General features: G+C 41.6%; 2 protein-coding genes across 3 annotated transcripts in view; both read left to right on the plus strand.

The window, feature by feature from the left end:
* Positions 1–3,118, plus strand: part of parga (poly (ADP-ribose) glycohydrolase a) — a 24,412-nt gene extending 21,294 nt beyond the window's left edge. Inside the window, exons 16-17 of the mRNA XM_087173841.1 lie at positions 990–1,176; positions 1,893–3,118. Of these exons, the coding sequence (XP_087029967.1) occupies positions 990–1,176; positions 1,893–2,074 (369 nt within the window). The 3' untranslated portion in view covers positions 2,075–3,118. The remainder of the gene's footprint in view (positions 1–989; positions 1,177–1,892) is intronic.
* A 117-nt stretch (positions 3,119–3,235) lies between these two features.
* Positions 3,236–18,063, plus strand: part of ogdhl (oxoglutarate dehydrogenase L) — a 17,879-nt gene continuing 3,051 nt past the window's right edge. The window contains exons 1-19 of one of the 2 annotated variants that reach the window (XM_087173859.1): positions 3,236–5,536; positions 5,980–6,203; positions 6,698–6,868; positions 7,671–7,773; positions 9,530–9,645; positions 9,761–9,915; positions 10,343–10,489; positions 10,593–10,683; positions 10,784–10,963; positions 11,056–11,184; positions 11,511–11,690; positions 11,802–11,954; positions 12,647–12,749; positions 12,831–12,959; positions 13,238–13,388; positions 16,358–16,485; positions 16,582–16,760; positions 16,918–16,989; positions 17,558–17,683. In XM_087173859.1, the coding sequence (XP_087029985.1) occupies positions 5,982–6,203; positions 6,698–6,868; positions 7,671–7,773; positions 9,530–9,645; positions 9,761–9,915; positions 10,343–10,489; positions 10,593–10,683; positions 10,784–10,963; positions 11,056–11,184; positions 11,511–11,690; positions 11,802–11,954; positions 12,647–12,749; positions 12,831–12,959; positions 13,238–13,388; positions 16,358–16,485; positions 16,582–16,760; positions 16,918–16,989; positions 17,558–17,683 (2,535 nt within the window). In that variant the 5' untranslated portion in view covers positions 3,236–5,536; positions 5,980–5,981. The remainder of the gene's footprint in view (positions 5,537–5,979; positions 6,204–6,697; positions 6,869–7,670; positions 7,774–9,529; positions 9,646–9,760; positions 9,916–10,342; positions 10,490–10,592; positions 10,684–10,783; positions 10,964–11,055; positions 11,185–11,510; positions 11,691–11,801; positions 11,955–12,646; positions 12,750–12,830; positions 12,960–13,237; positions 13,389–16,357; positions 16,486–16,581; positions 16,761–16,917; positions 16,990–17,557; positions 17,684–18,063) is intronic. The other variant, XM_023405799.2, reaches the window with a different exon arrangement.

Below are 18,063 nucleotides of genomic sequence, written 5' to 3' on the forward strand. Positions count from 1 at the left end.
ATGCTGGTCTCTGTCAAACCCCTCTGGTCAATTAGGAGCTCTCCCAGGGTGTGTCACTCAACCGTTCCTTCCCTCCCTTTATTGATCAGCTGACACACATTTATGTTTTCCATTAAAAGGGCGATTGATTACAGGGAAGGGACACCATAAATCCAGGCTGATGCAGGTCTCTGCGGGCTTACACAACATCACTCTTCATAAGCAGGAGCCCCTTACTGTCCCCTCGAGTACGCCACACCGCAGATTTTTTGGCCAGTTGTATTTCTAGTCAATTTCTTGACACATTTTCATTAGCTTTTAATTTAGTTCATACTTATCATACAATGTGTTACTAAACGAGCATCTGCTGTGTTATGCCTGGATTCATGAAGGCTGTGCTGTGTTAAAGTCACGTCTATACACTGTACGATGAATGCAGATGTTTAAACACTGATATGTTCATGTACAGTTTCATGTAGATCTCTAAGTGTTAATTTCCTCTACAGCTTGCTATGAATAGATCCATTGGACTCGACAAAGTCCCTGAGGATGATATTAGCTTCCGGGGACCCCCGCCCATTAGCCCTGGAATTAGCATTGCCGGTATTTTTAGAAGGCAATAACTGTATTTTACATTAAAGTCCCGGAGCTGACTTGAGATGTGGTAATTACATAAGTCTAACTGTTATGTTGTTATAAAGATTACAGGCCTTTTGCAAATGATGGTTTGTTTTGTGTGTTCATTAATCTGAAATCAATATCCATTCTGTTAAATATTTAAAAGTCTTAAGACCTAATTTGCAAGGGCCAAAAGATTGAGTGCAGTTGATGAGGCTGTGCTACCAGTGGTGGATTATTTACTCTTCTGATACAAATTGCCCCTGTCAGTCGTGTTCTTTTCTGCCAGAAGCCGCACCTCATCTGGTTTATTGACCAATCAGTTAGTTATTTTCAGTGGTCAATTACACATTTATGATTTCTCTGAGGCTGAAGGATACTTATGACACTAATGCTGTGTATTGTCGTTGCCTGTATTTCCCTTCAGCTTTCTCCTTCTCTCTTTTTCAGCGCTGATTCAGTTGATGGCTGCAGCAGAGGCCGGAAGAGACGTGGCTTACTTCACATTTGGAGATGCTCAGCTTATGAGAGATGTTCATGAAATGCACACTTTCCTCACCGAGAGACGAGTCACCGTTGGTAAGGCTTGTTCACAAAACTAAATATGTTAAGTATTTTTGTTGTAGTAGCTGCAGTCACACAGATATCGCTATTTCCTCAACCCTGCCCCTGTTGAGCCTTTTACAGTAGATTACATAATGAACAGGAATGGTGATGATATCAGCCACTGTTGAGATTGTGGGGCTCTTGAGGCTCGTGCAGTTATCCGTGTTGGCGTCATTATAGGGACAGTACACATAAATAAAAGAACGCAGTCCATCTGTATGTTAAGTTATTCCACCTTATGGGCCATCTCCGCTCCTCAGCCCATCCATTCAGCCTCCGCTGCAAAGTGGATTACTGCCTGAACTGACCCCAGCCTCTCCCCTCCCCCTCTTTTCATTTTTCTTCCGCTGACATTTATTGAAGCCTTTCAGAGAAATTCCCCTCTAGCCATCCATTTCCTAAAGTGGAGCTACAGAGAAAAAGCTCACGGCTTGTGTGTGTGTATGTGCACTTGATTTATAAATGAGCCCAAACACACTTTGGTATTTTTTAGTGTTTTTTTTTCTCTTACAGTTTTGGTCTCTCTTGCTCGTTCTTTCACTCTTCACCCATTTTTCCTTTTTGTCTACTCCTCTTAAATCCTGTTTTATCTCCCTCGTTGTTTCTTCCTTCTCTTGACGCCTGAACCATCCTCTCCCTCTGTCCCTCATGCTCTCTCTATCCTCCCCCTCTCTCCAACACCCTCCCAGGGCGGTTGTACAGTCTTTTGAACCAGTACTCGAGTGTGGTGTGTAAGAATTGCCGCACGACGCGACCTGAAATCAGTCTCTACAGTTTCATCTACGAGAGGGTCTCTTCCCCTGCAACCGGCGACGCCGCGGACTCCGCCAAGGATTCTGGGATGTTGCCTGTAACATCGGACTTCCATTAACACGGGGAGAGCTCCAACTCAACCTCCCTTCCCCTGTCTCTTTGTGTAATAGAGACTCCAGGTTCAAAAATGTGCTCTCAGTCTTGTGCTTACAATCACTTATTTCTTTCACACATACACTCCCTTTAAGTTTGTGACCCCCCCAACACACAAACTACCAAAACACAGTTTTGCCTTTCTCGCTGGTGGTATTATAGGAGCCTTGTAGTCCGCCACCAAATGTGGTGAAATGTTTCAGAGACTTATAGCAATAGTAAATCCTGGTTGCTGTTAGGCCTTTTCTTTACACTAAATGTGATGTGGAATTCTTTTGTTTTTACATACTAATTACAAATATGGCCAAATAGTCATTATATGCATGGTTGGACACTTTTCACTACTGATAATCCAGGATTCCTGGTTATCTTATATTGTGTTTGCTACCTTTTTTTTTTTTGGATGAGTTGTCTTCTCTGTTTACCATACCCAGGCTGTGGTGAGGTTCCTGAATGCAGAGAGATGATGAGATGCCATACTGTAGTCTATGCATGGGTAACATTTATTTATCGAATATTCTACAAATATATGCTGCTCTTTTATATCCTCTTAGGATGCGGAACTTCAACACACATATTGTCCTTAAGGCTTATGTTAATACGAGTGAAAAATGATCAATGAAATTGACACTTGTATGAGAATCATTTCAGATGAAACAGATATTTATGGTCATCGTCATCTTAGACCATTGATTCTATCATTTTCACACATGTTCAGTGTTAAGCACAGTACTGATACTGTATTTACAAATAAATGGGGGAGCAGATTAAGAAAGAATTGCACGCAAAATATTATTTTTGTTAATGTTTTTACTCAACATTTACTTTGGGGATGTGGTTATGGGTTTTTTTAATTATTTGCTGTATTTCCTGATTGATGGTGTGGGTTTTATTTAATGATAGATTCATAAAGGCTGTAAATGTATTGCATAGTACTGTACTTTAGGTTTTTAGGTTGTACTCTTTTTATTATAATTTCTTAATTAAAGTATATCCTGTTAACATTGTATTTCTCAGTTAACATCAATATGATTTACTGACTAATGACCAAAGGATCTGTACAATACAAGCAAAAACTTAACAAGGTCGTGTGGAGATCAGCTATTTAAAGGCTGCATAGCCTCACCTCGGGTAACTAATTTTAATGTTAACTAAAAAATGATGTCAAGAAGTCATTTCAGCAGTATTCTCAGTATGTTTCTTTACGTCCGGGTAATTGAATTATTCATAGATCATCTTGAAATAATAGATTTAATTGCATGACTGTTGCCTTCATCAGAGAGAATTCATTTCTTTTTTTATGCGTGTCTTTGAAACTGTGCCTTGGCACCACAGATTTCTCTTTTAATTTAATGAAATCATACATTATTTAATATTTGAAATGTGATTGATTTTTGTGATAGCACGTGTACCAAGGGCTGTCAGACAAATTTAATTCTAGCTCCAAACATGCTTTATTAGATGAATTAGGGTTCCTAAATAGCCTCATGACGTGGACTTCCATAAATGGTGTGTAGGCTTGGCTTGGGTAAGTGGATTAGACATTATCTGCTTCTCCCGCTCTTTGTACCGAGCCCAGCATTGACCAAATGAGCTGTGGACTCAGTCATGGACACAGTCAATTTGGTTTGGCAGACCTGACTGTTTATGGCTGCTGTGAGCCTGAGTCATCTGAACATTAACTTTTTGGTTAGGTTACTGGTGCCTTCTGGATCAAATCTGTCATTACTCCTTGGACACTTAACATTGACACTGAATGAATCCCACAAATGAATAATGACAATCAAAAAAACAGTGATGGATGTATTAAGACATTTTTCAGCTTTTGCACATTGTCAAAAACACTTTCACCAGAAATAGGAGGTTGGAAAATAGTCTCATGTTTAATTTTCCCCCATGCACAAGAAATGTTTCCAACATCAAACAGCTGCTCCAGTCTTGTCCTGTATAGTGATGTAATTATTCTAAACAGGATGTAATTTAACACCAATCCCTGTTACCCAGCAGCACAGGTCTTTTCATCGATGAACATTATTAATAAAACGCCAGAAAGCCACTGTTCTTCGCTCCATCTCTGTCAGGCAGCAACGCCACCACAACAAAATGGCATTTCAGTTAATAATTGCCTGACCCTGCGTTCTCTAGGTCAGATGGAGAGCAGCACCAAACCCAAACTCAAATCATGAAAAAGGAAGAACTGTCTCTTTGAGGGAACACTCATTATTAAAGTGGGTTTTTTTAGAGTGAATATATTGTGGCTGTGCATGAAAACACTTGGCGATATCCAGCTAAATGGTTAAATTAAAGTTACAGGATGAAAAGGGAGGCTGGTTTGTACAAAGGTAACCAGTTTAAAAGCCACATAATGACACTCTGATCAATGGCATGTTTTAATATCTAGACCTACACTATTCTGTCTGGTAAATCCTCTTACAACTCGTGCCCACTTCATCCCCCCCCCCCTTTTTTTTTTCAGTGGTGTGTGATTGTCATGATGGATAATACTGTTCCTTCCTGTGCCAGCAAGTATGACTGATGAAAATCTAGATGAGGAGGAGAGCAGGCTTAGGGAGGGGGAAGGAAAGAGGCAGGAGAGAGGGAGTGAGGGAGGGCCAATTATCTTATTGTTTAACCCACTCAAGGTAGAAGCCCATCAATCTGAAACCACTTGCTCAAATGACTCATGTTCAGGCTTTCTAAAAGTTTAATTGGCTTATATAATTAACACTGAGGGGAAAGACATATGTGTGATGTAACTTAGAGGGGAAAAAAATGAGTGTGTGCCAGGGCTCATAGATTTGAAGTGACAGGATTGAAGTAAGTAAACCAAGACACCACAAACCTCACAATAATTAACCTCCTGATATTTTTTGTATCATTTAAGAAAAAAAAAATCTGGAAATAGAAAATTATCTGGAAATATAATGAATTTTATGGATTGTTTTTCTATCTCTGTGTCCCTGAGCTGGTGTGTTTGGCTGTAATTTAGGCACCACTGGCACCTTTGGGTGCAGCAGGCTGCTTGCTTTGCGGAGGAAGCACCACCTGACAGGCGGGGGGCGTGTCAAACCGTGGCTGCTGCTGCTCTCCGATCTGTGTCACCTTCACTGATACCTGTCCTACTTTTTACCTGCACCCCTCGGCGATGACAATACAGTCGAAGAGCGGTGCAGTCTAAGGTAAATGTAATTTGTAGAAATAAAACATGGGTGACATTTGAAAAACCACCGTCCTGCTTTTTTTTTTTCCCGTGATGCCGCGCTTTTGCAGTGTCAGAGACAAGGGGAGATTATGAGGATTTGTGTTGACGTTGAGGGATTAGAGGTCCAGGGACACCGTAGCAGACCCAGAATGAACTAGGCAATGTTTAAGCATTGATGTCGGCGCTGTGTCCTGACGCAAACAGTAAAGCATCCTGCAGGAAAAGGTGAGGAAGTTGTAGCAGCGGGTTATACTGCAGTAACAGACCACCATACTTGGTTGGACTCTTCGCGGTTACGCGCTTTTTTTATTTTTTGCAGCTGGAGCGACTTCGCGCAGAAACAGACTCACAGGCCGTTACATGGCTGTTAGTCATGTAATGGCTTTATATCAAATGTATGCCGCTTCGATCAGTGGAGATTCCACTGAAAATACACGCTTGTAAAGGTCATTTAATCCACGACGAGTCTGTGCGCAATTATAGTTTATGCGTAACCTATAATCAGTTTGTGCAGCTGAGGTATTGTTTTCTGTGTGACATTCAGAAACTTCTCATTCAGAGGATGCTTTGTAATAAAATTGTGACGTCAAATTTTTACTAATGCACACTTTTCTGCAAAAAATTCAAGATGTTTGCAACCAATTTTCTCTTTCTCTGTGTGTCTATAGCCATGAGTCAGTTTCGGGCGTTAGCGGGTGTGCTGAGGGGTGGGTGTGCTGGGGGAAGCCAGTGGCTGCGAGGGCGTGGAGGGGGCCCGGCCAGGCGCTGGGTTGATCTAAGGAGAGGCTGCTCCTCTGGGGCTGCACCTGTCCCCTCAGCAGTGGCCAGCAGCTCCAGCTATGTGGAGGAGATGTACTTTGCCTGGCTGGAGGATCATAAAAACGTCCACGAGGTAATCATGTGCAACATGCCCCATTTATTTCCATATCAGTTAATAACTGCTGAGAGATATTGAATATAAACTTTTTTTTTTGCCCATTAATGGAAATTTGCAGAGGGCACAATGTGCAGCACCCCTGCAACCTGGGCTGGTTTAACAGCTAAATTACAATGTGTTGGTCTTGAAACACAGTTCAGCACATCTCCGGCCAGAGGACCCTTAATAAATATGCACTAGGGTGTGCTGTTAGCTCAATTGCCTGACTCATGTAAATATACTGTGGCTGCAAATGTTCTGGACTCCTGCCTGGCCTTTCACAGACACATCAACCACCCAGCCTTACTTCCTTCCTCTCTACACTGTGACTAAAGGCAGGAACACATTAAAACACGTCTTAACCAGAGTGTCCGATGATGTACTTCATTATTAGTCACTAAGCAGGAGCGATGCTGTTGCTCCATGTTCCTGTTTGCCTCCTGTTGGATCTGCCTTTCTCCGTCTTCTAGTCTTGGGATGCATTCTTCCGCAACATCCAGGCCTCCAGTCCGTCTGGCGAGGCGGGAGAGAGACGCCCCTCTGCTCTGCTCCAGGGCCGAGTGCTGTCCCACTCACCAGACATGACACAGAAAGTGGTGGAGGACCACCTGGCTGTACACACTCTCATTAGAGCCTACCAGGTAACTCCACACTCACCCGGCCCCGCTATGAGGAACCCATGCACACACACACACACACACATTGATAAACACACTGTGCATGCATCAGATTTTGGAGTAATGTGGATTTATCTTATTTGCAAATAAAAAGATTGATCACATATCTCATAGGCATCCATTTAAATATTAAAGCAGTGTCTGTGTACAGAATTAAGATGTCATCTGCCTTGAGCCACAACTGGCTGACTATTAGTATCTCCGATGTGTGTGTGTGAAAAATGCATCAAACAAAATCAGCTTGACTCGCCAAAACAGATGCAACTGGCAATGGGAGCTGTTTATACTGTGTGTCCCTGTATTAAAAGGAATGTACAATTTGTTTGTCACTGCATGAGGTTATGCAAATTGGTAGATTAAGTCTAACCTACTTACCCTGGCTGCTTTTTGAAAATGGAAATATCAAAGAGACTACTTAAACAAAACAGGTGGTAACGTTCCCCATGCCCTCAAATTAATTCGAGGAACTATCCGAGGGATTTATTAAATTCTGTCTTTTGGCAAAAGCGTCACTTTTATTCCCAGCTTGTTGAAATCCTTGTGGGAATGTGTGTGCGTACATACACATAAAAGCACTCCCATGGGGCTCTTTCCTCAGAGAGGTTGACCTATAACTGAGTGTTAGCTTATGCTCCAGCTGTTCATACTCAGCATCATGCTGGCAGCAGGCCCCTTTCCAAATTGCATCTTGATCTCTTCTGCTCGTCACTTTCTGTTTTTTACCTGATTCTCTCCTCATCTCTCCCAACGTTATCTCTCTGAGTAGATCCGTGGTCACCACGTTGCCCAGTTAGATCCTCTGGGAATCCTGGAGGCTGACCTGGACTCCTTCGTTCCGTCTGATCTGATCACCACCATTGACAAATTAGGTGAGGTTCGCAACTAAAACAACATCACAAACAAAGAGTTTTTGTGATGATGTTGTTGTCTTTAGTCTCTTGTGTTCATAGTTTTTTGTTTACTGAGGTGGTTTCATCACTTTAAGCTCCATTAGCATTTAAAACAGACTATTATTTAAAAAATATGTCAAAATGAAATTTTTTGAATTACTGACTAGAGATTCATGGTTCCATCCAACGGTATGATTCTACATTTCCTGGTTCTGGTCTAGACTTTGTAAATAAGAAGTATATGGTTGCTGGTATATGGAGATAACCTGTAGGCAGTATACGGTGTATGCTGATGAGATTCACACTATAGAAGGCCTTTCTTCAAATTAACTCAGGATACTTGTTGTGTTTAAAGATTTCAGTCAAAAGCATATTATTCTCTTTGGCAGCTTGATCTTCCTTATAAATGTAAATATCTGATTTGCATTTTTCCTGTGCATCTATACATGTATTATACACACATCTCCGATCCAGGGTCATGTAACTCATCAGACCCAGGCGTGTAAGTGGTATTTCAGTATAAAAGGCACCGTTACATTCTCCGCCAAGTCTGTATACGGGTTGGTTGTCCTAATGCTGTCATTAATCTCAGGCCTAGCTCTTGTCATTCTCCATTTCATTAAGCGGACTGAGGGTCGAAAGATGCGGGACGGCTACAGAGAGCGATCGAAGTCTGCGGTAATGGCTAGTAAAGAGGAGAGAGAGAGATATATAAGGAGAGACATTGTTTCTGCTGTTATCGGTGATCAGTGTGTGTCAGGACATAGCGTTGCATTATGTATTGTTACCAGGACTATAGCTCCTTAATGAAAGCTAATGACAGCCTCCGTAGCCCCTTATTTGGTCAGCTGATAGTGCACGAGTCTATTCTTGGCCCCCTTTGTCTTTGCTGTGTTCCTAATATGATTTGCACCTGTCTCCTCTTATGTTGCTTGCGATCTTGAGCTTGACCAGCTCTCTCAGGTGGGCTTCGTCAGAACAGAGACCTATGTGTGGGGCTACAGATACTGATGCTGTATCTCCACAGGTCCTGCTGCCTTACACTCTACAGATTCATACTGGTTAATAGTTTTTATTTTCTACCCTCAGGTTTTGTTTTCACAGTTTCTGCCATCAAATCAATCAACTCTGATTAACATTTTTGAATTTTGTCAGTCAGTTCACTGCAGGCTGATGATCTGAGAGTGGAGGGAGCGCTGCAATCTCATTAGGAGTTGCAGCTAATGATTGTTTTCATTATCAATTAATCTTTTGGTTATTATATTTTAATAGCTCGGTTAGTCATCATTTACACTATAAAAATATCTATCACGATTTCCCAGAGCCCAGGATGACATTTTCAAATGGCTTGTTTCACCCAACCTCCAGTCCTTCACTTGCTTTTGATAAAGCTGGAACCAACAGTGTTTGATATTTATGCTTGATAAATGACTTAAATGATTAATCCATTATCAAAATTGTTTGATGATCAAAGTTAGGTTCATTGACTAAACAACTAATCAGGTTAATTCTAAATATTTGTATATTTGTGATAAAACATTACCAAACATTTCAATAATCATAATAATACATTTCCTACTTTTTAATTCTCGTAACTGGGATTTCTGCTCTGTTCGCATGATATGGCGGTTTTACTTAAGCCCTGTTGAATCACATTATAATAGTGCTCCCTGGAAACTAATAGCTTACATCCTCTACAGTGAGCCTGATCAAAATTTATGTGATCTTATTGTAGGTTTCTACGGTCTTGATGAGTCTGACTTGGACAGGAGCTTCCAGCTGCCTCCTACCACCTTCATCGGAGGAGAAAACACCACTCTTCCTCTGAGAGAAATCATACGCAGACTAGAGGTATTTTGTTTGTGAGTTTGATCCTGTACGTTTTTTTTCTAATGATGAGGGAAAGCAGTAACACTGTATCATTCTTTTTCTTTCTTTCTTTTTTTTTTAATCTCTTCTTTTTCAGACATCCTACTGCGGTCACATTGGAGTCGAATTCATGTTCATCAACAACGTGGACCAGTGTCAGTGGATTCGTCAGAAATTTGAGACTCCGGGAATCATGCAGTTCACTAATGCTGAGAAGAGAACTCTGCTCGCCCGCCTGATCAGATCCACACGGTCAGCAGTGAATAAACTCTTTCCACAGCTCACACTTTGGTGACAGCACGATAATTCACTTTTAGTTATAACCCATATCACATAAACAAACACTCCTGTACGCCTGTATATTTGGGAAGATAAACACCTTATTCTTTATTTGAGCTCATTTTCATCTTTGATTTATGATTTAAGAAGTTACTGGAGTTTGTTCCTGGAAGTGATCTGCCTGCATATTTCTTCTCCTGTGGATGATTCATTTCTTTATGATGTAACAGTAGAGTAAATCAATATGTGCTAAGTTGTTTCTATAGATGTATGCAAATAACTGTGTGCAAGTGCCTTAAACCTTCATGATGTTGTTCCAAAATTCTTTACTGTTATACAATACAATACATTAATATCGTGAAGTATTGTTAGTTATTCCTCAATTGTTTTTCTTGTTAAGGTTTGAGGACTTCCTGGCCAGGAAGTGGTCATCAGAGAAACGTTTTGGTCTAGAGGGCTGTGAAGTGCTCATCCCTGCTCTTAAAACCATCATTGACAAATCGAGTGCTGCGGGCATCGACAGTGTGATCATGGGGATGCCTCATCGGTAATGTGTACTACACCTTCTGTCCCCTCTCTGTTCAGTCTATGCATGCAGTCAATTATTTTCCTCCCATGTCTGATGTAGACCTTACGAACTATATTCCCAGGGGTCGACTGAATGTTCTCGCTAATGTGATCCGTAAGGATCTGGACCAGATTTTCTGCCAGTTCGACCCCAAGTTAGAGGCTGCTGATGAGGTGAGGAAGAGGTTAATATGTGACAATGTGGAATACTGCAGAGAAATGCATTTTGAAGATACAGATGATGCTTTATTTATCTCAATGTCTATACTTGTAGGGTTCGGGTGATGTCAAATACCATCTTGGAATGTACCACGAAAGGATTAACCGCGAGACAGACAAGGACATCACGCTGTCACTCATGGCAAACCCCTCCCACCTGGAGGCAGTGGACCCAGTGGTAATGGGCAAGGCCAAAGCTGAGCAGTTCTACAGAGGAGACACCCAGGGAAAGAAGGTAACAGTTATTATATCAGGTACATGGAGTTTATGTTTTGAAAATATGATTTTGAAGGTGCTTCATCTTCATCTATGATGGGATTTTTCCAGGTCATGTCCATCTTGATGCACGGTGACGCTGCGTTTGCTGGACAAGGAGTTGTGTATGAGACCTTCCACTTAAGTGAGCTTCCCTCCTACACGACACATGGTACAATCCACGTGGTGGTCAATAACCAGGTACTGGAAAGATCAGTGTCACTATAACTATTTCTAGAATGCGTATCTTTTATTATTTGCTCACATGCCAACAGTTAGGGCAGTAATACTAATACTATTACTAATACTTATAGTCTTACTTATGATTATTACTACTGCTACACTTGCTTCACATAACTCTGTTAAAATAATGATTCCAAGCAAATTGTAATTAAAAACTAACAAAATTAGGTGTTAAAACTTTTGTTTTACACACATTTTATTAAACTCATTTTGATTGTTTTACATGCGATTTTAGGCTCTAAATGTAAAGTTATCGTGTTTGACATGTGATTGTTCCCTCCCAGATTGGCTTCACCACAGACCCTCGAGTTGCCCGCTCCTCTCCCTACCCCACCGATGTGGCTCGCGTTGTCAACGCACCCATCTTCCACGTGAACGCCGATGACCCCGAGGCTGTCATGTACGTGTGTCAGGTGGCTGCAGAGTGGAGGAACACCTTCAACAAGGATGTGGTCATTGACCTGGTCAGTCACAGCCAAGTCTTAATGGATTAACAGCTACATACCAAGACGTATCTTCTGTTTTTAAGGTGTGTGTGCGTGTGTGTGTGTGTGTGTGTGTGTGTGTATTTACAGGTTTCTTACAGACGGTTTGGCCATAATGAGATGGACGAGCCCATGTTCACCCAGCCGCTGATGTACAAACAGATCCGTCGGCAGGAGCATGTGCTGAAAAAGTACTCTGACAAGCTCATTTCTGAGGGAGTGGTGACACTGCAGGAATTTGAGGTCTGTGATCTAATGCTGTTTGCTCTTGTTAAATATACAGTATATTGGTAGCTGCTACTGTATGCTCTTGTATTTGATATCACCATCCGCTGGACTACGTGCATTAAATCAAACTTAGATATTGCCCTAGCCTTTGGGTAAATGTGTTGTGCCAGCAGCGCTGTATTCGAGTTTCAATTTACTGACTCAGTTCAATCACCTGGCCTCACAATCCCTCAAACACAGAATATATTGCTCAATGAAGTTGAAGTATCCCTCAGATTCTGGCGCCATTCAATGGAATTGCTCAGTTTCTTCATCCAAAAAAGAAACTTTGATCGTAACATCCATTCTGAACATTTTTTTTATACCACATGTCAGAGAAATACTGCAGCACCTCTTTGGTGTGTTAGTTCCTGGCTTTTGATGGACATTGTTTTCTGTTGTGTGGCCTGCTATTTGGAGTTTTGCAAAAGCCCCATTTGTAATATGGCAAGGCAGAACCATTACTGCTGGTGGAGACTTTCCTCCTCCTCTAATATCTCTCTCTCTGTCTCTTTTTCTCAGTCTTTTTCTCTCTCTCTCTCTCTCTCAACTACACACAGTTTTGGTTAGTCAGCTGCAGCCCTTTGATTAAAGTAAACAAATTGTGCATCATTTAATATGTGGCATTTTTCATTGTCCCTATTACACAATACCAAATGTGGATGCAGGAAGAGGTTGCCAAATATGACAAGATATGTGAGGAGGCATACACCAGCTCCAAGGATGAAAAGATCTTACACATTCGACACTGGCTCGACTCCCCCTGGCCAGGTATATTCTCCCTTTACCCTAAAAAACTTTCTGCTGAATACTTTCTTGTTCCCGCTGAAAGGAAACTGTCTCTCTCTGTAGATTTCTTCACAGCGGAGGGAGAGCCCAGGAGCATGAGCTGTGTCCCCAGCGGACTGGAGGAGGAGGTTCTGCAGCACATTGGCCACACAGCCAGCTCAGTGCCCCTGGAAGATTTTAAGATCCACCCCGGTGAGTCCAGTTGCTTTCTGTGGGAAAAACACAATTACATTGTTTTTGGACATTTTCTTCTACTGGGATGATATTAGGTCAATAAAGCAGTTCACTTGTAAACACATCCTTTCCTAAGAGCAGCTTTTTGGCCTACACAGATGAGGCTATAGCAGTTAACACTGGCGCAAGGGTTTTTTAATGTTTCTTACAACACATTACGTCAGTCCATCGTGTTTTATTGTTTTATATTCCCTTCCCCAGTTTTTTTTGTTCCTCAGTCTGTGTTCGTATTCCAGGTGTGTCTCGTATCCTGCGTGTTCGAGCTGACCTGGTGAAGAATCGGCAGATGGACTGGGCTCTAGGAGAGTACATGGCCTTCGGTTCCCTTCTCAAAGATGGCATTCATGTGCGGCTCAGCGGGCAGGATGTAGAACGGGGCACCTTTAGGTGAGTCTATGTCAACTGAAAACTCAATGTTGCCTCATTTTACGAATCCTTTTCAAACCTCTATGCCTGTTTGTATTAAATTCCTCATCTGCGCAACGGGGAGCTCCTACTGCCACCACAGCCTCCTGCTGAGGACAAGTGTGCAGCTCTGTTGTACTAAAGAAACCTCAAGTGTAGTTATTGAATAAACAGTGTTTTAAATATATCCAGTTTTTTCTCACTTGTGGAGTCATAGTCATGAGCTCACACACAAATTACATTATTATTTTATCTTTCTTTACAATCACATACAAGGCCTGAGCGACAAATCAGTGTCATTGTTTATCAACTTGAAGCTGAATCATATTGTGATGAAGTGACATTATCTTTTTGTCATTCTATAAATTGCTATTGTCCAAATCAGTGATGAACTGTAACCGAAGGTTCACATTATTTATGCAAATGAAAATAAAAACAAATACATTTTTTCTTATGTCATTTGCAACAGTAGAGCACAGTTTAGTGTTTTGAGCTTCTTCTTTGTTTTTTAATGTGATATTGCATGTATTTTCCATATTGGCCTGGCCACATTATTAGGTACACCTATAGAGTTTAATGTAATACATCATAACAGATCTGCCACAACTTCTACGTTTCGGACGATTAGATTATTATAATGTTCAGTTTTTGTTGACTTTTTGTTGGTGTTAATTCAACTATATGTTTATTATTTAGGACATAGTCAGTGGTGGTGTCGTACTGACCCCCATTATAATAAAATATGTTTATAAACTACAGCCTCAGTAATGTAGAGTTATATGTAATTAACACCTCTCTGACAGTGTCAATCAAAACTGAACATTATCATTGTTGTAAAGGTGGAATTGATGGCATAGCAGTTGTGTTGGACTACATTAGATTTTACATGTACACCTAATGAAGTGGCTGCTGAGTACATGTCGATATTGGAAAATATTCTCAATATTATGTCACCCAGCTCTGCGGTGACTCTTAGATTGAGGTTTCCCCAAATGTACTATTTTGAAAACAAACTGGCACATTTGTTGAGAGTGTCAGGGTCACCATGCCTGACCAGAATTAAGGGGTAAAAAAAAAACCACTCTCATAGAGACTGAAGTGAATTTAGTAATTGGGGGGGTGGGGGTGGCACAGGGAGTCTGTCAGACAGAGGACGTCAGCACAGTCTCCTGGGATCTGTGAAGCCCACATGGTGTTGTCATGGTATGGAGGGAACGAGTGACACATGAACAAAACCAGCTCCCCCTTTTCACTGCGCCTGTCTCATCTGTCCCCTATCATTTCTCCACCAGCCCATCTCTACTGACACCGCACCCCGCCCCCCCCTTCCCAACCCGCCTCCAGCTCACAGCGACATACATCACACTAACTAACCAGAGGCTACGGGGCTTTTTCTTTTGCCTCGCATTTACCACTGACATCGACTTCTCCTCTTCCTCTGTCCCGTTCAGTAGGGTAATGTTCCTGGCCTGTAAAAAAAAAAAAAAAAAAATGACAGCAGTCAAACACGACATATCACCTGGTGTTTGTTCCACATTTTATTCTTTGTGTTACCTTTCTTTCTCATTGTACTTCAGCTATACTTTCCCCCCTTTACCTCCCTTTACCGCTTTTTTCCTCCTTCCACCTACAGTTTTTTTCATCCCCCACTACTCTGTTTCCCATCTTAGGAGCTGAGCATATTGGCATGTTACAGTTGAGTGGGCCTGCTTGCGTTTCTGTGATGTACGTAACAGCGTGGACTAATGGATTCAGTTGTCGTGTTTGGGTGGGTTGCATGCACTGCTCCCTGCACCCCTTTCCCTGACTAATGGGGCCCCCAGGCAGTGGAAGTGTGTGTGTTTTTGTGTGTGTATATGTGGAAAAAAAAAACACACACAGTAAGGAGAGAGGGGTGGGCACGCAGTTTATGAGGCAATCCCAGAGAAAGACCTCATTCTCGTGAGGGTTTTTTGGGTCCTCTTTGGATTGTGAGCGAGTGGATTGAGAGAGTGACCTCAATTAATGCTGGATGCTCTTGATTTTCTCCCTTCATCAAAGGATTCGTGGAAGAGGAAGCATATATCCTGCAGATGTGGAGCAGGGATCAAACAAAACAATTATGCAGTACATGATGTATCCTCATTAGTCCATAATTATGGATGATATTATTCAGAGGACTCAAATCATGATCATCTAGTCTTGTGGGAAGTAATATATCAGATTCAAGATAATAATCAATAGATTTTGGTTATTTCCGGCAATTCTTCTGTCTGACAATTACATAACCTCTAGCACTGTGTGCATGTAGACGTCATTAGAGTGATGTTAAAGGGGTTTAAGTGATTGTCTGATCGTGCTGCATTTGAAGGCTGATTCCTGCACTGGGAGCGAGCCGACTGGCAGGGCTTGTTAACGCTTGGCTCTTTGCTCCCATCAACTCTTGTTGGGCCTCATGCTGCCTGAAGATCGGGAGAGAGGAGGGTACTGCCTTTATAGGCTGAAGCACGGGCTGTAATATGTGTGATTGTGATGACCATGCATCTACTGGGTTAAGAACCTTTAAAGAAATCCAGTTGCCTTAGAAAAGCTGTTGTTTTCACCACTTTTATTTAAGACAGCTTAGAGTCCTCAAAATCTTTTGCGGCAGTATCGCTCTTGAGTTATAAATGCCACACTTTGGATTTTTCTTCAGTAAATACTAGTGATGAAATGATAAGTTCAATCAATTTTCAGAAATTGAGTAATCAGTTAAGGAGCAAAAGCAAAAACCACAAACATTAACTGGTTCCAGCTCCTTAAATGTGGCACTATTTTTCCTCCGTTTTCTATTATTGTAAATTGAATTTTTTATCTTTTATCTTATCTTCAATCTTTTATTTTTAATTTAATTTTTATGTACCATACGTTCATGGATGGTGGTGTTTGTCTGTTTCAGCTCCTTCTGTCTCTGCTTATCTGGTGTTTTACAGTCACCGTCATCATGTTCTGCACGACCAAGAAGTGGACAAACGTATCTGTGTTCCAATGAACCACCTGTGGGCCAACCAGGCTCCTTACACTGTCTGCAACAGCTCCTTGTCAGAGTACGGAGTGCTAGGTGAGACCGAAGCCGCTCTGGCTACACAGCGTGTTATAGAAATCCTTTTTTTTTTTTTTTTCCCCCAACTCTGTTAGAAGATGACTGTGATTTCAGGTTTTGAGCTTGGCTTTGCCATGGCCAGCCCCAATGCTCTGATCCTATGGGAGGCCCAGTTCGGAGACTTTCACAACACAGCCCAGTGTATCATCGACCAGTTCATCAGCTCAGGCCAGGCCAAGTGGGTCCGCAACAATGGTATTATCCTCCTGCTGCCACATGGGATGGAGGGAATGGTGAGAAGTGACAATCAACCAGGCTATAGTTCTTTAGAAAATGGAATAAGGATATGATTCTGTAGTTTTGGATTTTTTAAAATATGCCAAATCTTTAAGTGAAATTCCTACTCCATTTTGTCATTATGTGTCCTGCTCTTCTTCTTTCTGTCCTCAGGGTCCAGAACATTCATCAGCTCGACCTGAGCGCTTTCTGCAGATGAGCAATGATGACCCTGATCACTTCCCTGTGTGTTCACATGTGCAATTTACATTACGGCTCAAATGGTTATCGATGTCAGGAATGTGATTACCTAATGATAAATGTCAAAGAAACTCTTTAACGGTTTGCTGCTTTTCGAATCCAGTAGCTTCAGTGTTTTAATGGCTATGCTTATGTCGTGACCACTTAAGTGATGATTGCCCTTTTCTCGAGAGCTGAGAAGTCTCTTCATTTTGCCCTCCAAAGAGTTAGTATTCAGCAGTAAGTCAGGTCCAAGGGGTCGGCTCGAACAAGGGAACCACAGCGGGCTGTATCAGCAGAAGCTTGCTAGTTTCATCCCCAAATGGGATATTGATCAAACTATGAGTGTCTGTGGGAACTGAGGGATTAGCATTCTTTGTCCTGCGTGTGTGTGTGTGTGTGAGAGAGCGAGAGGGTGAGAGATACAGTGCACTAATGCGCTCAAGCTTTCCCCTGGCCAATTATGAGGGCAACCATCAGTATAACTTTAGAATTTTGTGTATATGAAGTTAAATCTTTGTTTTCAGAGTCAATAACCTTTATAATTCCTTTTTTTATTTTTATTTCTATTTAGGAGTTTAATGGAGATTTTGAAGTCCAGCAGCTGCATGACTGTAACTGGATCGTAGTCAACTGCTCCACGCCTGCTAACTACTGTCATGTGCTCAGACGACAGATTCTGCTGCCATTCAGAAAACCGGTAAAGTGTAACATCGTCTTCACCGTGTTTTATCTGTTTCATGCTGAGCTTCAGTTTGTCTTGTAATGATCGTTTTTACATTTGAACTCTTGCACAGATTTCATTCAATCACACATGTGGGCCACTGCTTTCGTCAAAGATAAATCCAAGGCATGCTTTGGAAAGTAGTTGCTGATTTGGCAGGAGTTACTGATGTTAGATTTCCGTAGTCCTCAAAAACTCTTATCTCCTCCTGACATAAAAAAAAAATTAGTTTGCCGCCACAGCAGCTCATGTCTGTTATTCCAATTAAGTCTCAAATGTGAGAAGGTGAGTGGAAAAAATGTGGTTCAGTCTTAATATTTGTTCATTGCTTCACGCACTATGTTATGATACAATAC

The sequence above is a fragment of the Seriola lalandi genome, unplaced genomic scaffold (genome assembly GCF_002814215.2).
Source record: "Seriola lalandi dorsalis isolate HSWRI2012SDOR001 ecotype SW California unplaced genomic scaffold, Sedor1 jcf7180002054285, whole genome shotgun sequence".
NCBI classification, from domain to species: Eukaryota; Metazoa; Chordata; class Actinopteri; order Carangiformes; family Carangidae; genus Seriola; species Seriola lalandi.